Here is a 20,890-nt window from a genome sequence, read left to right on the forward strand (position 1 = left end):
TGGAACCCCCTACCCCTTCTCCAACCCCCCAGCCCCCTTACCGTGCCACTCAGACCAGCGAGTCTGGCTTCGCGCAGCGCCAGACATGCTGCTGCATACATGCTGCCATGCTCCCCTGCGGAGCCACAGGGCCCCCCTCCCTCCCCAGCACCTGCCTTCCAGATTTGAACACCTCAAAATTCAGGAGTGCTCAAGCTCAGTTTGGGCAGCTGTTACTTCATTTCTCCCAAATCAAATATACTGATCCACTATAACTTGCTGTAGAAAAAGTAGGATAAAATTGAGGAAGAAATGCTTCCCAGTGGTCTTATAATATGCATCCAGATATCCTCCAATCACACAAGCTGAAAATTGTTCCACTTTACTGCAGTTCTGTAATCAGATGGGAACCAATCCTGTCTGTGTTCTGTGCACATCTAAAATTCCTGCTGAATGACCTGCCCCGGGAGCGAGTTACCAGTGACGCAGGGCTGCGGTGGAAGGAGGGTGCAGGTGGGGGGGGGGGGGGGGCCCAGGGGGGGGGCGGCAGGGGATGTGGGTGGGGGGCAATGGTGGGGGGATCCCAGAGCTGGGGCGGCAGGGGGTGTGTGTCGGGGGGGAGAGCCCGGGAGGGGGGGAGAGCCCAGGGCTGGGGCGGCAAGGGGGTGCGGGTGGGGGGGGGAGCCCAGGGCTGGGGCGGCAGGTGGGTGCGGCAAGGAGCCCAGGGCTGGGACGGGGCAGCCAAAATTTTTTTTGTTTGGGGCAGCAAAAAACCTAGAGCCGGCCCTGACAAAGGTTACAGATTTCTAGTGGCTGAAAGACCCATGCTGTGTCTCAGATGTAGCACCTGGGCCAAGTAACCCACCATCCGTATAGTCTCCCTCATACAACCAATGAAATCGTTGCATGCAGATTCGCTGTAGAATCAGGGTGACGGTTGGTTGAGTTTCCTCTATCCCAATGGTCGAGGACTCTTGGCATGGCATAGACATGTGCCTTGCTGTCTCTCAGATGTTATTCATAAAGTCAAAATGGCCGAGAACTTAAAAACTGGATAGTAACAGACAGTGAAACCCAGTATGATTGCAACTGGTGATATTCTGAACCAAAAGAGCTCTCAACCATGCTTGAAGCTGTTTCCATTGCTTTACACTGGTTCAACAGACATTCTAGGTTTCACAGTGATACACAGATGGAGTGACACACCTGGAATCTTACCTATATAATAATCCTGGAATCTTACCTTGAATCAGGGTTACCACCTGGGATAATGCTCTAAAGATAGCAGGCCCCAAAATAATGTTCCTCTCTTTCCATTTTACTTTCAGAGTGTTCAACCAGATTCTTCTTCCCCTCGACATGTAAGTCAATACGTATGCCATTTCAGTGCCCTAGTGGGTCCAGCACTTCCACCATTAAGGATTAACTCTCTTTACCTGAGTCCTTAGCATTTGGGGAGAAGTGCCATCTTTGGAATGAAAGACTTCTATTATTGTACAGGATTGGGAAATTTGGGTATTTAATTCCAATTATAGCTTTCTGTGGGTTGGGCAAGTCACAACCTCTTTGCTGTAGTTTTTCAATCTCTAAAATTGTGACTATTTAACTCTCAGGTGTATTATGAGGACTAGTTATAAAGCACTTTTGAAAATGGAAAGAGTTCAGATTGTTACTGTTGAAGACTGAGAGCAGAAAATTTTATTAAGCATGTATTAGATCGGTGTGACAGAAGTTTATTTTACTTGTGACCTAAGCCAGAGGTGAGAAACTATATCAGGCCTCTTAAGGAAACTATGTACAGTATTGTAGGTGGTGATTACTGTATTTTTTATTACATATCTAACAGTCTAGCTTTTTAGCAATAGCAAAATCTGACCAATAAATACAAAATGTTTCTTAATTTGAGGTATACATCTAATAAAAACAAACACATTTTTCAGTTTTGTTTACAAGAACACTTGGAGCATAGTCTGTTGTTTTCATATCTCAGTAAGGAATGTTGTTTAAAAACCTGATGAAGAATAAAGGTAAATCTGTTCGTCTAGAAAGGCATTGAACATTGGAGCCATAAGTGTCCCTGTCTTTACAGCAATATGAGACAGATTATAAAAACTCCTTGATGCACTTAAATATTCTTTAAGAGATGTTGACAAACTATGGGAGAGGGCTTTTGAGAAAAGGATGGACAAAAATTAAAATTTGTGGTTATGTGAATTTATCATTATAAATGTGAAGAGCACATTTCTATCCAGTAATGAAACAAATCTTCTATCATTTTCAGGGTCATAATCGTATCATAGCCTATAGTAGGCCTGTTTATTTCTGTTTGTGTTGCGGTCTTATATGGTTGTTGGATTATGGCAGCAGAAATACATCTACAACAAGGTTCAGGTTGTATGGAGTGGTTTTCACCAACCCGTTGCTGCTGCTGTCCGCCAGGGACTTAGTTATAGGTGAGTTACTTTCTTGTACATGAACATCCAATAACCGGGATATTATATTAACCCTGGGTTAGAGTTGGCTATTCCACCACAATGGAGGCATTTTAGGCTTTTATTATCTAAATCTCAGGTCCAGATCTCTGTGTCAGACTGTTGCAGCATTACATTCTGACCCCAGTTCACTCTCCTTTCATTTGAGAGAGCAGCTTTAGGCTTTCTGGTGTCCATAACAGAGCTTTGGAGTGTGAAAATTTTCCTCTCTCAAACCGCTAGGAATTTAAAATAAGTGTATCGGTGGTGGTGGTGGTGGTGTTTATTATTTGTATTTGTATTACTGTAGGGTGTAGGAGCCCTAGTCATGTACCAGGACCCCATTGTGCTAGGCACTGTGCAAATGTGGAACAAAATATGGTCCCTACCCGAGGGAGCTTACACTCTATAAGACAAGAGGCAGCAGATAGCTACAGACAGACTGGGGAGTACAAGTAAACAATGAGACAGTATTGGTCAGCATGATTGGCAATGGTATCTTCTCCAGGCTCTGTCCATCTTTGAGATCGCTTTCAATGTACTTTAACTCTCGCTCTACTGTCTAAAAATCCACTTCTTAATCCTTTCCTTCCAATATTCTGCTCAGGTAGACTTGTCTCAACCCATGCAATTTGTACTTGTGTTGATAATTGTGCTCATAAAACCCAGTGAACAGTGCATCACCCCTAAATTCTTCTCTTCTTTCTGAACAATTAACACTAATTTATTTCAGATAGAGAAAGTGCCTTCAAAGCAGCTAGTAACAACACTGAGGGCACTGTTTCACAAAATGTTTTGCATTCCACAAAGAACTGTACATTGGTGGCAAACTTAAACTGCTAAGGAGAAGCAAAGAGCACAGATCTGAACCACAAGACCACCAGAATTCGTTCACGCCTGGAGAAGTAAGACTTGTCTGCCAGAGAACACAGACGCAGGGCAAGACAAACCTCAGAGTTGATTGGTTTCATTGACATGTGCTGGCATCAGACTAATGAGAGCTCAACTAGGACATCTATTATCATTTGGCCACCAAGTGGGACTTATGGACCTGGTTCATAGTCTAAATCCACTCCAAATGTCTGTCAGAGAACAGTGCTACAACAGTTCAATACAGATAGTCTGAACTAAGATGGGAGAGAAGGAGCTTAAGATATCTCTATTGTGATGGAAAAGCATATATAACCTATGTGTAATGTCCAATCGAAGGGTTGCCCTCCATCTTGGGGGGCAGAGAGGGAGGAGACAGGGATGGAGGGAAACTAGAATTAAAGAAACAAACATCTTCTCTTCTTCAATTTGTAAACTTATTTATCAGTTGCAGTGAGGTTCTTCTGACTGTTCAACAAACCTATGGTGGCACAATAAAAGCCAGGGTGAAATTTTGGCCCCGTTGAGTTAAATGTGGCCAGAATTCCCCCCCCTAGAGTTCTACAGTTGATCTGATGAGAGGCATGAGAGCCTTCATTCTAGTGAGAGAAAAATTTACAAGACTTTATACCTGAAGACCCTCTTCCATGATCTTTACTATGTGAAAATGAAAAGCTTGTGATATAAAAGTCCAGTCCATGTTAGACTGGCTCACACAGATTTCACTGGTGATTAAATTGGGAGTCAGCCAAGATGTACTTATCCCTCTGACTGTTGGAATGCCGTGACTAATCTAAGTTGGAGGTGGAAGTTAAAGTGAAGTCTAATATAATTGGAAACTGTTAGAAAGTCCATATAGTATAGCCATAGCAATGTTGGATTGTATCTTGTTTGACTATATCACAGAGCTTAAAGAAACTATGAGGAGTATTGCAGTATATCAGATTTTCCATACTCACTTTTTTCACCTTTCTTTTCCGTAGTATTTACGCTGTGTTTCCCTATAGTATTCTTCATTGGTCTCCTGCCTCAGGTGAATACATTTGTGATGTACCTCTGTGAACAGCTGGATATTCATGTCTTTGGTGGCAACGGTGAGTGCAGCTTTTATGTCAAAGATAGAGGGAAGTATTAGACCAGGCAACAGCTACCATTTTCCAAATCAAATTAATAATGTAATTTAAAAGTCTATTTAGTAACATGATTTCTAGGTCTGGGCTTAAAATACAGAACCTACTGAAGTCAGTGAAAAGAACCCATACTCATTCATGTAGCACAGTTCTGTAACAAAGAGCAATTCCTTTCACAGTGTAAAATACTTGTGCTTTTACAGTAAGCTTATTGTTTCAAAAAGTTGCAAAATAACTCACTGGTAGAAAATTCAATTCTGGAGCAAGGGAGAAAAGGAAAACTGTCACTTCCCTTTAAAAACCTATCAAATGTACATCCAATAAGAGACTTGTACTTGTGTGGGAGGCAGAAAAATGGTCCATTCACAGAAGAATATTCCTTCAATCGTTGTGTTTGGTATCTAGATACGATGTTAAAAAGCAGATCTTGAATGCCTAAGATATGTAGAACTGTGACATCTTTATAATATCAGAGCGCTTGCAGTTCCCACTTCAAGGCAGGTGAAAGTGTACCTGTATTGAGAACTCCTTATTCCCTCCCCATCTCCTTGTTGTCCTCTACATTACTTAAGGATTTCTTACTGCTTCTCCCTCACTTATCCATCCTAAAGTTTCCCTACTCTTATCCACATCTGACCAGGGCCAAACTTGGTTTTAAATCCATCAACATAGCTACTTAATTAGCTTGTGACTTAACTGTTGAGCACTGCTAAGAGATCTTTTCTTTTCATCTCAGATAAGTTATGCATACTGTACTCTCTTCAGGGCCAGGGAATGCAAAAGAGCAGCCCTGTGCCCAATACATTTCTTTGACTAATTTTATTTGTGGCAAAGATGTAAACATCTTCAGTGTACCTGTATCTGTGAGGGTTCATGGACACAGTTTAAATACAGTAACTCCTTGCTTAAAGTTATAGTTATGTTCTTGAAAAATGCGACTTTAAGCAAAACGATGTTAAGAAAATCCAATTTTCCCATAAGAATCAATGTAAACAGGGGAGGTTAGGTTACACACACACACACACACACACACACAATATAATTTTTAAACAAATAATTTAATACTGTACACAGCAATGATGATTGTGAAGCTTGGTTGAGGTGTAAGTCAGAGGGTGGGCTATTTCCCAGGGAATGCCTTACTGCTAAATGATGAAATAGCACTTGGCTAAGCCCTCAAGGGTTAACACATTGTTGTTAATGTAGCCTCACACTCTACAAGGCAGCAGAAATGGAGGGCGGGGAGACAGCATGGCAGACAGAGAGACACACCCTGTGTGTGTGTGGGAGAGAGAGATGCGCATTGCCACTCTAAGTACATTGCCTTTTTAAGTAGATCAGCAAGCTCCCTCCATTCTGAGCCCTGTTGTGTGTCCCCCTGCTCTATGGAGATGGGGTAAGTGGGGGGCAGGAGCAGGGCGGAGGGGGACACCCTGACAGCACCCCTCGTCTCCTCCCCTCCCCTGCACAGCAAGCAGAAGGCTCCCAGAAGCAGCTTCCAGGCAGCACATGGCAGTGGGGGGAGGGACAGCTGAACTGCTGGCAATTGATAGCCTGCTGGGCAGCTTCCGCACAGGAAACTTAAGGGAGCAGGGAGCCGGTCCATCCTGGTTCAAAGCCCCCACCAGCTAGCTCCAAAGGGCTGCTCTTTCTGCAAGCACTGGACAAAACAGGCAGCTGCCAAACAACATTATAAGGGAGCATTGCGCAACTTTAAATGAGCATGTTCTCTAATTGATCAGCAACGAAACAACGTTAACCGGGACGACTTTAAGTGTGAGGAGTTACTGTATTAGGTATACATTTAAATTAATACCTTTCCTGCAGCATCCTTGTGTTCTCAGATTTCTGAGCAGACACTTTCAGTCATGCAGTGCTCCTGATGCAGTGTTGACTTGCACTTTCACAAGGATTTGAAAATATCTCACTCATCACTTCATTACCAAGCTCACCTATTGTGTTACCTAATCTCCTTATCCCAAAACATATGCGTTCAATACTAGCTGCCCACCTTAACTTTTTCAGTGATGTGTTTCAAAAACACTTTTTGGCAAGAAATATTCATCAACAAAAACCAAAATCAGAACAGATTATATAAGTTAGTAGTGCTATCAACTATGCAGGGCTCCGAATTTAACCTTCCATAAGAGTATCAAGTGTCAAATTGCCTCCAGCTTCTAAATTTATATTTTGTTTATAAAAGAGAAAATATTCCCTGGTTTATTGCTGAGAATTAAGATTAATCACATAGGTCCAACATAGTGTTAGCTTTCAGCTACTGCGTTTGCTGCAGCAAAAGTTGACTATTCCCAAGGCAGTGCTGTTGAATAAATGGTAAACAAAACATGTAAATCATGCTCAGCTAAAAAAATAACTTGTGTGGGAGAGACAGACTGTATTTGCAAAGTAGGAATTGTTAGAATTTTTCTAACATCTGAGCAGGTATTGAAGCAACGAAGTGTTGCAATTTTTGTAGTTTTTTGTTCAGTCAACTTTAAAAAGTCTTATGTCTTCAAATTTGTGCAGCTGATCCTTTTCTCCCCCCCCCCCTTTTACTTCCAGCCACTACAAGCCTGCTTGCAGCTCTTTACAGTTTCATCTGTAGTATTGTGGCAGTAGCATTATTGTATGGATTGTGTTATGGTGCCCTGAAGGTGAGCAGTACATTGATAGTATATAAATAAATATTTAGGATTTGATTCTCCTCTGCCTTTCCCTTTTGTCTACTTATTTACATTTGTGAAAAGTGGGTGTAAAGTGTTACCATTCTGATTTGGTAAGGTTTTACACTTACTTTGCCATATGTTTAATTTCATAAGATCATGTAACAATCTAATACGCACTCGTGTTCAGTGAAGCTCTCCCCATCTCCCTTAAATTTATTTTCTGCACTGATTCTTGTGTGGGGCACATACTACTTGCACTGTCTTCATGCGTTGGTGTTTTTCCTAATTCATCCAAAAGGTTGAATTTGAAAACTCACTCCCGATGACGCAAATTAGAAATAAAATATTTTTACATGCTAATTTTGAAAAGAAAGCAGGGTATAGTTTGCTCTGCTGATGTGGTGAATATCTGTTTATGGGAGAGGGATTGAGAGGCAGCTGACAAGTGCAAGGGAACAAAGAAAAATGTATACTTGCTCAAAGTACAGTTTTACTCTGAAAAACGATTATATAAAAATGGCACTCTGACTTCCATGTTTGTGTGTAGTGTGTCATTGATTTCTAGGTCAAATGTGCTCAGTTTACAAGTAAAATGACTTTTTCTAACTGTCAGTCCTGCATGCTCAGCCAGGGCTCTGAGAGTCAACCTAGCTTCTTTTATTACTTGTGATGATGGAAAGATTTACTAGCCAAATTGTGCCCTTGGTGAACCTATAGATCCGCAATCATTTTCAGTATCTTTGCAGGGGTGTAACTGATTAGATCATAGTAAACAAATCAGTTGATATACAAGATAGAACAAAACTTTGTTAAATCAGTCTGATCCCTGCAGGTCCAGCATAGTAGGAGTAAAAGAATAAATATTTTTTCATCTAAAGTCAGCAAACGTTACTAAAGGATTAGTTCTATTGAGTAAGAAGGTGACACTTTTTTACATAGTCAGTTTTCAGAATGGAACTTCAATTTGAATAATTTTTAAGGGATTATGATCATGGGGTATGTGGTAAATAGTACGTACAGTACATTAAAACTGTTGAACATTTAATTACATGGGTAAATTACATACAACTCTGTGGTACTTGTAAAATAAACTTCAAATAATAAAACTATTGCAGTCTTCTAAAACCAAAATGAGGATTCCTTGTGAATTACTTTTGAACCCAAGTGAACAGGCACACTAATTTATTATAGCCTTAGATGGAGTTTACTACCAGGTTTGGGCTGCATTCTCAAGCAATCCGACTCCAAGAAGACCTGGTCCCAGTGTGTCAACAAGTACCACAAAGGAAAGTTGAAAACAATTTATTATAGTGTTCATATGGTATTCGCCACTTACATAACATGGTTATAGGCAAACTAGAAGCGAATATGTAGATATTTATGAAATAAGCACTAATTATACAAATAAAGTGTACGAACATGGGCATTCTAACCTTATGCTTGATGAGACGGTAGCACTCTTAGGACATGATCATTAAGGTTAATAGGAGTTTTCCGTTGACTTGAACAGGAGACAGTTCAAGTCTTTATTTAACGGGAATAAAAACTGATTAAAGGCTTTAACTTACAGAAAGTATAGGTGAACATTTTAACAAAATACCTTTATTTTGAAAAGCATATGACTTTTTTCATCTTTCTTTTTTCTTATTACTTTACAAGTTTTCTGATTTGTGATACTGATTTTATATATCCTTGTCTTGCTGTTAAAATTTAATTCTTCTGTCCCCAGGATTCTTGGGATGGCCAGCATATTCCAGTCCTCTTCTCAATATTCTGTGGCTTGTTAGTAGCGATATCCTATCATCTCAGCAGACAGAGTAGTGACCCTTCTGTACTTTTGTAAGTGTCTGACTGTATATCTGTCCTCAAGGCAACTCTCAAAGGAGATACATTGTGATAATTAGTAGAAACCCAGTAGTAGCACTGAAACTGATGTTGGTCCAACCCTGTGGAAACCAAAAGGGAGGGATGAGTGATGGTCTGGTACTTAGGATGCTGGCTGGGAACTCTCAAAACCCAGGTACAGTTCCCTATGCTGCCACAACTTCCTTTGTGACATTGGGCAAGTCACTTAATCGCTGTCTGAGTTCCCTATGTATTCAATAGGGATAATTATACTTACCTACTTCATAGAGGTGTTGCAAGAATAAATACATGAAAGGTTGTGAGCCACTTAGATACTATTGGTAAAGAGGCCATAAAAATACTTTGAAAAGCTTCTAAATGTGGCCATATCACGCTTTATTATTAGTAGCATATACTAAGAGTTTGGCTGCTTGGTCAATATGGCCCTACAAATTAAAGGAGTGTGGGTTAGTCTGTTAGAGCTTTAGTTAGTACTAGAGTCCTTGGTTGCGTATTTTGCATTTGGACCAACAGAGACTACTTGGGAGGTGGGGGTGGAAAATCTGAACAGATTTTTTTGAGCTTTTCCTTTCAGTAAAAGAGAGATGAGGCAAACAGATAGGCTTACCTTTATATACCTGTTGAGATTTCTAAACTCCTTTAAGTAAGTTGAGCCACAAAAGATAGCAGATCGAGACCGCTTATGTTCTATTAATTTGTAATAGGCCTCTTATTTTGTTACTTCTTCTAAACCCACCCAAATCAATGTATTTATCACAGTGAATTCTTGCTTTGCATCTTTTTAGCTCTTTAGTACAATCAAAAATTTTTCCTAATTCCGAAGACAAAAACCCAGAGGATCCTCTGTCTGAAGTCAAAGATCCTTTACCTGAAAAACTTAGAAATTCAGTGGTAAGTAGGCTGGCTTTTTGTAAAACTCAACCCAGACATATACTGAATCCTGGCCAATAGAGTATGTACTAGTTTAGTGTTGAGTTAGTTGGAATTTGTTAGCACTATATACTCTGCAGTCCAGGGCTGGAACTTTCAGGGAGTAAGGCATTCAAGTCCCATTGACTTTCATTTGACTTCAAGTATTTTAGGTACTTACGGTATATTTAACACGGTGAAAAATAACTCCTTAAAGATTGAGTTAATGCTAATGGGTATTTGAGTCGAAATTTTACATTCAGAAGACCAATTGCATCTACCTTTAGAATGCATTTCCACTTTGAATATAAAATGCTGAGTCTGTTGCTTCATTGACTATCCGTATTGAAACGACACTGTATCTTTATCTGTACACTCAATTAAAAATGCACAGCCTCGAGAAAAAGTATTACCAGTGCCTTGACAATATAAGCTATCAAAAAAGAGATACAATTAGGAAGGCCAGAACTCCCAAATGATAGAGCAGTGAAGGATAATTGATGATGTTCTATAATTCATGTTCATAATTTAATATGTACCCAAATAAACACAGTAATACCTGGTGTGTGTATGAAGGCTCAAGTGGAAAAGAGTGATAGTTGCCAAAAGATGTTAACTCAGTATTTTTGGATAAACAAGAGCTTTGGGCAATCCAGCCCACAAACAGAAACTAAAAACTAAGGAAAGCTGGTGCGTTTTTTTTTAATGAAGAATGAGTTGCTTCTAGTAACACTGGAGACTTGCTCTGTTGACTTAATTTTATCATCACATTCTTTGGATACCTAGAGTAAATCCACTGTAAATGCTTGTGAAAATAACAGTATCCAGTTGTTATCCTGTTTCACATAAACAAGCAGTAAGTGAGAAACCTAAGAAGCTTAGTCTATTTAATTTATCCAAGAGAAGATTGTGTTCTAAAAGTACCTGCATTGGGAGAAGATTTACTGATAGATAGTATGGGGCTCTTTAATCTAGCAGACAAAGACATAATAAGATCCAATGGTTACAAATTGAAGTTAGACAAATTCAGAAAAGAAATAATGTATGTGCGGGCGTTATTTTTTTTTTAATAGCAAGGGTAATGAACTATTGGAAAAATTTACCTAAGAATGTGATGGATTCTTTCATTTGAAGTCTTTAAAACATGATCACGTCTTTCTAAGAGATGCTCTAGCACAGCAAGAAGTTATGGGCTAGATGCAGGAATTACTGGGTGAAAATCTTTGGCCTGTGTTATGCAGGAGGACAGACTAGATCAGTGTTTCTTTCTGGCCTTAAAAGCTCTTAATTCAGTTACATATATTGAGGCAATAGGCTCAAACTTTGGAAGGGAAGAATATCCAGAATGAAAGTGTTTTGTCCATTAACTATTCACCTATGGCAGTGATTAGATGTTTTAAATTAAATCATTTGGGCAAATACTCATGATCAAAACCAGGTAAGTAAGGGTTATCTTCCATGCACTGGTGCTTGTTGCAGTCTTCTCTTGGGAGTTCGGAAATAAAAATGGTGGGATTTTTGAAAGCACTTATCTAACTGCTGCTGCTGTCAAAATTAGAGAGGAAAGTTCAGTTGACTTCAGTGGAAGCAGATTTAGGTCAGTGCTGAACTCTTTTGACAACAGCTCCCCATATTCCTTTAACTAACCAAAGAGGTAAGTGGAGGTGACCCTGGGACTGGAAGAAGAGTACCAACATTTATGTTCTCTCAAGCTATTTTCTTTTTATTCCATAGAATGAACGGTTACAATCTGACCTGATAGTGTGCCTCGTCATTGGTGTACTCTATTTTGCAATTCATGTCAGTACAGTATTCACAGTTTTGCAGGTAAGTTATTGCATTATGCCTCACAATTTATAAAATACCTGTACTTCCTCTTTTCTTGTAGATGCCTTTTTGCTAATGCTACTATTTAATACTCTTTTATAGTTGTACCCAATGGCCCCATTTGGGCTTGGGGCATGACTTACACTAGGTGCTATTCAGACATACAGTTTGACTAATACCTGCCGTGAAGACCTTTTTAAATCTCAGTTTTTTTGTGTCCCCAATATTCCTCTCCCTTTTCTTCCCCTCCTCCCCACTCCTACTTCTCTATCTAGGCGCTCCACTTTTTTCGATAAAGTGCCTTTCTTTCGCTCTACCCACCCACAGAAATACCTACAGGCTCATTCTAGAGGAGGGAGAAAGTAAACTGACAAAAAGGTTCAAAGGGGTTTCACCTGTTGTGTCCAGTTGTCGCTCCTAGACAGTGTCCATCTCCCATGGGATGGAAGTGGGGGTAGAGGGATGGTTCCTTGCAGGATATCAAGAGGGCAGGAGACCTTTCCTTACAGTTGCTTTCTAAGCTTCCACCTATCAGCCTAGCTATCATTAGCATATGCTTCAGAATACCCTTAAATATTTTCAACTTGACGTGACTTAAGGTCACATTGTGCAACAGGATTTGTGTGGGTGAAGGAGTCTGTCTAAGCACATCCAGTGGCGGAATTTGCTATTTACACATCAGGCTAGCTGCCTAAGTAGCTGGAGAAACCTTCTAAAACTGTCTAGTTTGATTACAGCATTGAAAGCAAATGTAACTTTCACTCTGAGCAAAAGATCAAATTGCCAGGGCAAATATGATGGGCCAAGTTGCTACACAGATGACATACACTGGATTTTGGCTACCTGGAAGAACTAGAATGTCTAATTGGTTTGTCCAGCATCACTGTTCCAAGTAATTCGAAGAAAAGAAATGGCATACATTCTGGAAGAATTCCAGTACTCTATTGCTCTCTATCATTACAAAAATGGAGAGGCTCTTGTTAAGCATTTGTGTCGGTTTATTTTTAAATCTAAACATTTTCAGATGGAGGGTCCTTCTAGTTGAGCAGAAATGACCACATCCACACAAGTTTTTGCTAAGGCAGATGTCCCTTCCAGGGAAAGCCCAAACTCCACCTATCCCTGATGAATGTGGCCTCCATCCCCAACTGGTTATCTGCTGTTGAGTTAACTAAATAGTTTATTACACTCAGGTTTATTTTAAATGGCCAAAGACATCAGAAATTTAAAAATGAGCTTCTAGACGGACCCATATGAAAAGTTTAACGTTTGTGAATTCACAGCCGTCTTGCTACCCGTGAAAATATGATTCATAACCCCAATTTAGCTCTGCAGTAGGCACTGCTGTAATATAAAATGCATACTCATGTCTCTAAATGTCAGAGGGGTAGCCGTGTTAGTCTGTATCCACAAAAACAACGAGGAGTCCGGTGGCACCTTAAAGACTAACAGATTAATTTGGGCATAAGCTTTCGTGGGCTTATGAAAGCTTATGCCCAAATAAATCTGTTAGTCTTTAAAGTGCCACCAGACTTCTCGTTGTTTTCATGTCTCTAAAGATACTGTGTTCACATATAGTGAGTGTTGCTGTAAAATTCTTAAACAGCAGTGCGCTCACATACATGGAGGTGATGTTATATTGCTGTATGTAAAGGGTATACTTTAGTAAGAGGGTGCTATTCAACTCTTCTTCAAGAGAAATCTTAAAAATATAATCCAGAATGAGGATCAATCTCTTCTGCACTTGCACCTCCTTTTTATCTAGCAGAAATCCTCCTTCAAGGATAATAGTTTTGCCATTTTAGAGATGAAACGCAGAAGAATCAGAACCAACTGTCTATGAAAGAAGATCAGCAATACTATAGAAGAAACGGTAGCAACCCAGTCTTCAGGGAAGATCAAAAGTAGAATAATCTGTCTATTTTAGAAGTGTTATCCTCTGAGGCAGCACTCATTATTTTACATTCTTACAGTTGACATACTTTCTCATGTTAAAAGGGGAATTGAAGTCCAGACGTGCTTTTACAGGCTGATTTATAAAGGTTATAGAAAACATCAAGTTGTTAACTGATTTGCTTTTTGTTTATAAGACTGAGAACCTATCTTTTGTTCAACTCTGCTTTTTCTTTAGCCTGTCCTTAGCTACATTTTGTATGCGTTGGTGGGCTCAGTAGGATTTTTAACCCATTATGTGCTGCCTCAACTTCGAAAGCAGCTTCCTTGGCACTGTTTCTCTCACTCATTGCTGAAAACCAAGGAATATTATCAATTTGAAGTCCGAAGTAAGTATCAGTAATTTTTTTTAAATTTGCACTAATGGTTGAGCAGTTTATATTAACCATTACTTTAACTTTTTGCTTTACAACTTCTCATTGCTTAAATGTTCCAGGGTCTCTGATTGACAGTGTTAATTCTTTCCTACCTCAGCATGCCTTGCTTGATCCTGTGGCATTTTATGTATCTTTAGTAAGTAATAATGATGGCGTCACATTAGCAATGCTATTGTTATGATGACCGTAGTTGCACTGAATCCTTTTCAGGATCTTACAAGTGTCGAAAACTTACTCTCTGTGCTGAAACTTCTCTTGCAACATTTTGGCAAACATATATTTTTTCACTGTCTTTTTTTCAATATTTTGGAGGGTTTAAATTTGTTTTTATTTTAGTTGTTTCAAACCCAGTTGTATACTTTCAGTTTGCTATGTTGATCCTTATTAAAAACTAATGCTTTTGGCATGTTTGTAGAAATTTAGTTTGGAAATAACAGCCAAACATCTAAAAATAGAATAGTACAGTGCGTTATATTTGTTTTAAAGGGTACTATGTGTGAAACTACACATATATACATGCTTAAACATACATTTATCTGCACTATAAATCTAACAAATGCACCTCCATTTTATTTCTTTCATTAATGAAACTCTTTATGAAACTTGTTTTTTAAGGAACTTTCATTTGAAAAAGGTAGCAAATAACCCCAGTTAACCAAAAAAAATCCTTACAAAAAGTGTTAACATGAGTTTATATTTACATACAGTAGTATCCTTCATGTGAGGAACTTAAAAGCCTTTATAGAGGTGAAAATTATTACACCCATTTATAAGTGGGAAAACAGAAACTAAGGCCCCAATCTTGCAAGCCAATCTGTGTGGTTGGACCACCTATAGCTTGCATGCAGCCCCGTTGGCTTTAGTGGAGTCTTACTTCACATGGTGTGCAGTGTGTATGCATAAGCATTTGTCCATGCTGATCAGTGCCTAAATATTTCCAACAAGATTACATGGCAAGCCAGTGGAAAAATCTATATAGAACCTAAGTTTCCTGATTCCTAGTTCTTGCTCCAATTGCTGAATTGGGCTAGTGAAAATATACCAGAGAACTGTCCAATTCTGCATTCAGATCTTGAGTTCGCAGGCAGCCAGGTTTAGAGGTAAAAAACAATTTTCATTGAAGTTTATAAGTTCACACATCTCCGTGTTAACCTGAGCCAAATCTAGCATTGCATACAAGAAGCAGCAAATTGTACTACCTCCTGTTTGAGTCATTTAATGGCAAAGAAGAACTGCCAGGTCAATAACATTCCAATAGCCCTGTGAATAGACATTAGTAGATAGCTGAGTAGTAAAGAAGAGAAAATAAATTTATAGCAAGCAAGCATCTTATTTCTTTACCTAGTTCTAGAGGGGCTGTCAGATTTGTATCTAAAACTTCATCTCATACCAGAATGTATTTGTGGGCGCCTTCTAATTAACCTGCAGTTTAGTCAGGTAAATTGCTGTCTCAGCATCAATACCCATAGCTGCAGTTTTAAACTCCATTATTTCAGTGATTACATGTTCAAATAAATAGTCAGTCTGATTTGATATCAGATTTTTTGATGAAAAATATAAATGAAAAATACCTACCTAAATACAATTTTATGGCTGAGAATTAACATGCACACAAATTGAGAAACTTTTGTTGTAATTAGGCTGCAGTGCTCACATGTTTGTAATATTGTCTCTCATACTAATATGTATATGCAAAATTAAAGCCATATACATCAATATGAAATTTTACAGATCATAATGTACCATGGCTTGGCCCCTTGCACAGCAGAGAGAATTCACCTGAGGTAGGGCAGGCAGTAGTCTGCCCTCCCTGAGGGTTCTGCTATGTGAGGGGAGCAACTTTAATTTCTGCTGGGGGCTCCAAAGAAGCCTTGCTACCGAAGGCTGCAGTGGAGATGTTTGAATCAGTATGTCTCAGCTATCCTAACTCATTTCCTGGCTAGTGCCTCCCACTTTTCTGACTGTTGTGGATGCTGTGGACTTCCCTGGTGATGGGGAGGTTGTGGCCACCTTGTACCCCTGCAACCTCTTCCCAGCAGATTTGATATCATTGAGGGAGGGGCATAATTGAAAACGGACATAATCCAGAGCTGATTCCAGGCCTGTGTGAGTGCTGTTCTGTAACCTTGATTTTTTTCCCCTTAGTTTTGTGTGTGTGTTGTTCTCAACAATAACAATGTTGAATTATATATTTTTTTGCAATTAATACAAAAAATCAAGAGGCTGTTGGTTGTCAGTTTATAATTGCAGGATAATTACTGTATATACTCGTTCATAAACCGAATTTTTTTAGTAAAAAAGGGAAGCATCAGAGAAGGGGGTCGGCTTATGAACGGGTATAGAGAGGAGAGATGGGACACAGCTACTCCCCCCAACAGAGGGAGCAAGGAGAGGCAGCACAGCCAGCAGAGCCAGAAGGGAAGAGGCAGGGCCAGTCTCTCTCCACTTCTGGCCACGCTGCTCTCCCCCCAGCCTCCGAAGCAGCTGCAGCCGTGCCGCTCGGACCCGCCCCCCAGAGCAGGCTGCGGCCGCTCTGCCCAGCCCGCTGGAGCATGCTGTGGCTGTGCCGCCTGGTCTGGCCCGCCGGAGCAGGCTACGGCCTTGCTGCCCAGCCTGCCAGAGAAGCTCCAGCAAGGCCAGAGACATCCTCCCCTGGCCCTCCCCAGATAAGGTGGGAAGGGATGGGATGGGGAGAGTGTGGGGGACCCGGGCTAGAGGTGGGGTCATGTGGGGGGTGGTCACAGGGGTGACCCCAAGCTTTTCCTCCTTCAAAATTTTCCCCACCAGTTGCTGTCCCGGCCCATCCGGGAAAGCAGCTGGTGTGCCGGGACGCTTTGTTTACTTAGGTTTACCTCCGTGCCTGCTGACGCTCAAGGTAAACAAACCATCTCGGACTACCAGCGGCTTATCCTGATGGCCTGGGAGCCAAAGTTTGCTGACCCCTGAATTATAGTGTTGGCTTATGAACGGGTCATAAAAATTTTCCATTTTTACTTATCCATCTTCGCGGGGTTGGCTTATAAATGAACTGGCTTATGATAGAGTATATACGGTAAAAAAACAGGAGTGCTTGTGGCACCTTAGAGACTAACAAATTTATTTGAGCATAAGCTTTCATGGGCTACAGCCCACTTCTTCGGATGCATAGAATGGAATATATATTGAGGAGATATATATACACATACAGAGAGCATGAAAAGGTGGGAGTTGTCTTACCAACTCTGAGAGGCCAATTAAGTAAGAGAAAAAAAACTTTTGAAGTTATAATCAAGATAGCCCAGTACAGACAGTTTGATAAGAAGTGTGAGAATACTTACAAGGAGAGATAGATTCAATGTTTGTAATGTATATACGGTAAATTCTTCTAGATTGTAGGGACATATATCTGAAGCATTTTAATTCAAATATGGGTGGAAAAAACATTATTTTAAAACAATCAAAATGAAATGTAATTTGATCAGTAACTATGGTAACAGCTTCCATCGCTTCAAAAAAGTAATCATGTTTGCTGATATGCAGAAACTGTAACATTTACCAAAATCCAAAACTATAGGAAACTTTATGTAGATACAGTAGTGCAAGCTTCTCTTCAATGACTTTCAGCCATGACTTGGAAGGATTGTTTTTATGGATGAGAAGGTAGTTCAGTCTGAGAATCCGTATTCTTCTTTGGCTTCTCTGCTGAAACTGGCAGGGAGAGAGCAGTTATTCACAAATTGCCTCAGTACTAAAGATTACCAGATCTTTGTGTATGCCACCTGACAATTGCCAGAGGGCCAGAACTTTTGGTCTCAGATGACCTAGGCTGGTTTAGAACTACTGATCTAGAGCCAAAATGAACTGCATCCTATTAGAAATCTCCTGTGCTATTTAGGCCCCTAGTATAATCTGTGATCTCTTTTGCTGTTTAGATGCTGCCTATGTAATGTGGTTTGAGAAACTTCATGTATGGCTCCTCTTTGTGGAGAAGAATGTTATCTACCCACTGATAGTCCTCAATGAGCTCAGCAGCAGTGCCAAGAACATTGCTAGTCCAAAGAAACTGGACACAGAGTAAGTAGAAAAGATTGTCAGTAACTTGAGTATACCCAATATGGTGGAACTAAATGGCAAAGGGCGTCATAATTGACAGCCGTAGTGGAAGTATAGTTAATACGAGTTGCAATTAAAGCAAAGTAGTAACAATTAGTTTCTAATGTCAATACCTGACAAACTCATATGTCTGGATCGCCATATGGCTTATTTTGAATGAAATATGTAAACTTTTTAAATGCAGAAATCATAAAATTGAGTCTTCAGGTTTGTTAAAAAGAACCCTTCAGATCATATCAAATACTATGCAGATTTCAAGCCACAGAATTTTCTAGCAATGTATCAAATTGCAGACATCAGAGATAGAATAGTTCTATTACCATCCAGCCTATCCATGCCAATGCAGGACTATTCCCTACAATACTCTCTCTGGTATTTTGTCCATTTAAATCTTTAAAAAAACCCAAGCCATGATGTGCCAGTTACTGGGCTAAGTGCACCTCTTACCCCTCCTTTAGCTGTCATGTGGTGCCGTTTGGAACCATACAATTCTTCTGCTGTCAGACTGGGCCTTGACTGCACTCCCTTGGCACTGTGATTATTCCAGCAGGTGTGACTGTGGCTCTGGTCCCTCAGAGAAGAATATCAAAGGTTAATACAGTGACCAAATGGCCTCCTTAAAGCAAGATGCTATTTATTTAGAACAACAGCATTTTAGAGAAAACAGATCTTAAAACAACAAAACTGATTGTATGCATATCTAGTCTTTCCCTAAGGCTTTACCATTCTGTGGATCTGGGAAGACTTAACTTCTTTAAATTCCCTCTGCAGAATCTCTCCATGTCAGCCAGTTGCCTCCTTAGTTTTGTAGGAATCAAATAACACTTGAAATGTTAGTAGCCCTTTCATCTAGTAACTCCCAGTTCTCGCAGAGAATGGTTTGCAACTCACTAGAGACTGGATCCTTGAAGCTAACAGCTTTTCTTATTGTCTTTCAAGTGTTTTCTGGGGAGCTCTTGTCTGGGAAGCCATTGTGTCATCTTCATACATAAACCTCATTGAATTTGAGCATTATAGGTGTATAATATTCCACCACCCCTAATATAGGTTAGTCCAATATCATCATACAGCAAATTCTAATAACCAATGCACAATAAACGTCCCTTCCTTGACCCTGTCACAGTGTTAATAAAATAATTGCCTCTCAGTATTCATGACATTATATTATATATCAGCTCCACATTTGTCACACATGGGTTTTTTGCTATATCTCTTAGGAAGACTATCCCACAGATTGTGCTAATATTGTTTTTGTAGAGTGTTGATTGAATTGGGAATAATGAAGGAAAGACTATAGTCGTAACCTAAAAAAACCTCAACATGTCTATTAAGCATTGAATGTGAAGAAATTGGAATTGTTTAACAGCAGGTAAGCAGTAGACTGCAGATGAGTAACTTCTCTTTCTGCACTCCTTTTGTAGGATTGGCGCTTTAATGATCACCATAGCTGGTTTGAAGTTGTTGCGTTCCTCTTTCAGCAACCCAACCTGCCAGTATGTCACTGTTATTTTCACAGTGCTCTTCTTTACATTTGACTACAAAAGTTTTTCTGAGACCATGCTGCTAGACCTCTTCTTCATGTCCATACTCTTCAGCAAGGTAACTTTACACAAAATAACACACTCCTGAAACTGAGTATTTCAGATCACCGTGTTTGAGAATCCAAGGAATGAATTCTGGTGGTTATGTAACTTCCCAGGTCATCTGTGCTATGATTAAATGACCATATACTACTGGATAGCTGGGAATCTCTGGTTCCCAGGATCAATTTTTTGGCCTTGGCATGTGTTAAGGTATCTGTTCTTTTAAAGTCCCCGCACTTCCTTGGAGCAGAGAAGATGTGAATTATGTGATTTAGTTTTCAGTTTCCTGACACACAGTATGGCTAGAAGCACTTTGGCAGACCAGTTCAAGTGCTTACAAGGCCAGTGGTTTTCCAAAGCACTGATAGTAAACCAATGAGATTGAAGGGGGAAACTCTGTTTTAGCCCAATATTTGGTTCTATTTTTATGACTAAAACGGTTTACTTTTTCCCCAAACTTATGTTCTACTGTATTTTAAGGCTCGTTTAATGTTTATCTGTTTTACTGTTGTGATTGTTCAATATCTATATAAAGGAGTGTTTTTTAACAAATTCATACAAAATAATGGTAAGTGTATATCTTACTGCAAGTCAAAATTATATGTATTTTCTGTTAAGTTCATACGTAAAACCCCCTGATTTTAGTTAAGTCACAAAATGATTTATATATTTTATCTTCTCCCCTTTTCTCTCTAGCTTTGGGAACTCTTTTATAAATTGAGATTTGTGTATACTTATATTGCTCCTTGGCAGATCACGTGGGGCTCTGCTTTCCATGCTTTTGCCCAGCCCTTTGCTGTGCCACGTATCCTTTGAAGATTCCAACTTGTTAATTACATCTATTTATAATTTGACTTGTACTGTAGTATACTTACTTAATTAAATCTAGAGAATACCTTATCCTGCCTAATGAATGTGAATGACAACTATATGCACTTGCTGTCTGGATATACTACTAAAACTAGAACAGTTCCATCATAGAAAAGACCTAGACCAGGTTATTCCATTGGAAAAATTGTAGGGCTGACCAAGATTTCCCTTTTTTTAACAACTATCTCCAGTCTTTAGTTCATGGTTTGAAGCCTCTTATCCGCAGATAGAGACTTGCACTTTGTTTACTGTCCTGGGTCAGGTGTTGATTCTCATTTAATACAGAAGTTCGCAATT

The 20,890-nt window shown here is 39.7% G+C and overlaps 1 protein-coding gene across 2 annotated transcripts in view; it reads left to right on the plus strand.

Moving 5' to 3' along the window:
* PCNX1 (pecanex 1) overlaps window positions 1–20,890 on the plus strand; it is a 129,691-nt gene that overhangs the window by 78,694 nt on the left and 30,107 nt on the right. For both annotated transcript variants that reach the window (XM_024218807.3, XM_024218806.3), the window contains 11 exons: window positions 1,308–1,340; window positions 2,261–2,432; window positions 4,304–4,414; window positions 7,013–7,104; window positions 8,846–8,955; window positions 9,768–9,873; window positions 11,626–11,718; window positions 13,850–14,000; window positions 17,960–18,101; window positions 19,562–19,739; window positions 20,420–20,528. In XM_024218807.3, the coding sequence (XP_024074575.2) occupies window positions 1,308–1,340; window positions 2,261–2,432; window positions 4,304–4,414; window positions 7,013–7,104; window positions 8,846–8,955; window positions 9,768–9,873; window positions 11,626–11,718; window positions 13,850–14,000; window positions 17,960–18,101; window positions 19,562–19,739; window positions 20,420–20,528 (1,297 nt within the window). The remainder of the gene's footprint in view (window positions 1–1,307; window positions 1,341–2,260; window positions 2,433–4,303; window positions 4,415–7,012; window positions 7,105–8,845; window positions 8,956–9,767; window positions 9,874–11,625; window positions 11,719–13,849; window positions 14,001–17,959; window positions 18,102–19,561; window positions 19,740–20,419; window positions 20,529–20,890) is intronic.

Source organism: Terrapene carolina, unplaced genomic scaffold, assembly GCF_002925995.2.
Source record: "Terrapene carolina triunguis isolate 2854851 unplaced genomic scaffold, T_m_triunguis-2.0 Scaffold96, whole genome shotgun sequence".
In the NCBI taxonomy this organism is placed as follows: Eukaryota; Metazoa; Chordata; order Testudines; family Emydidae; genus Terrapene; species Terrapene triunguis.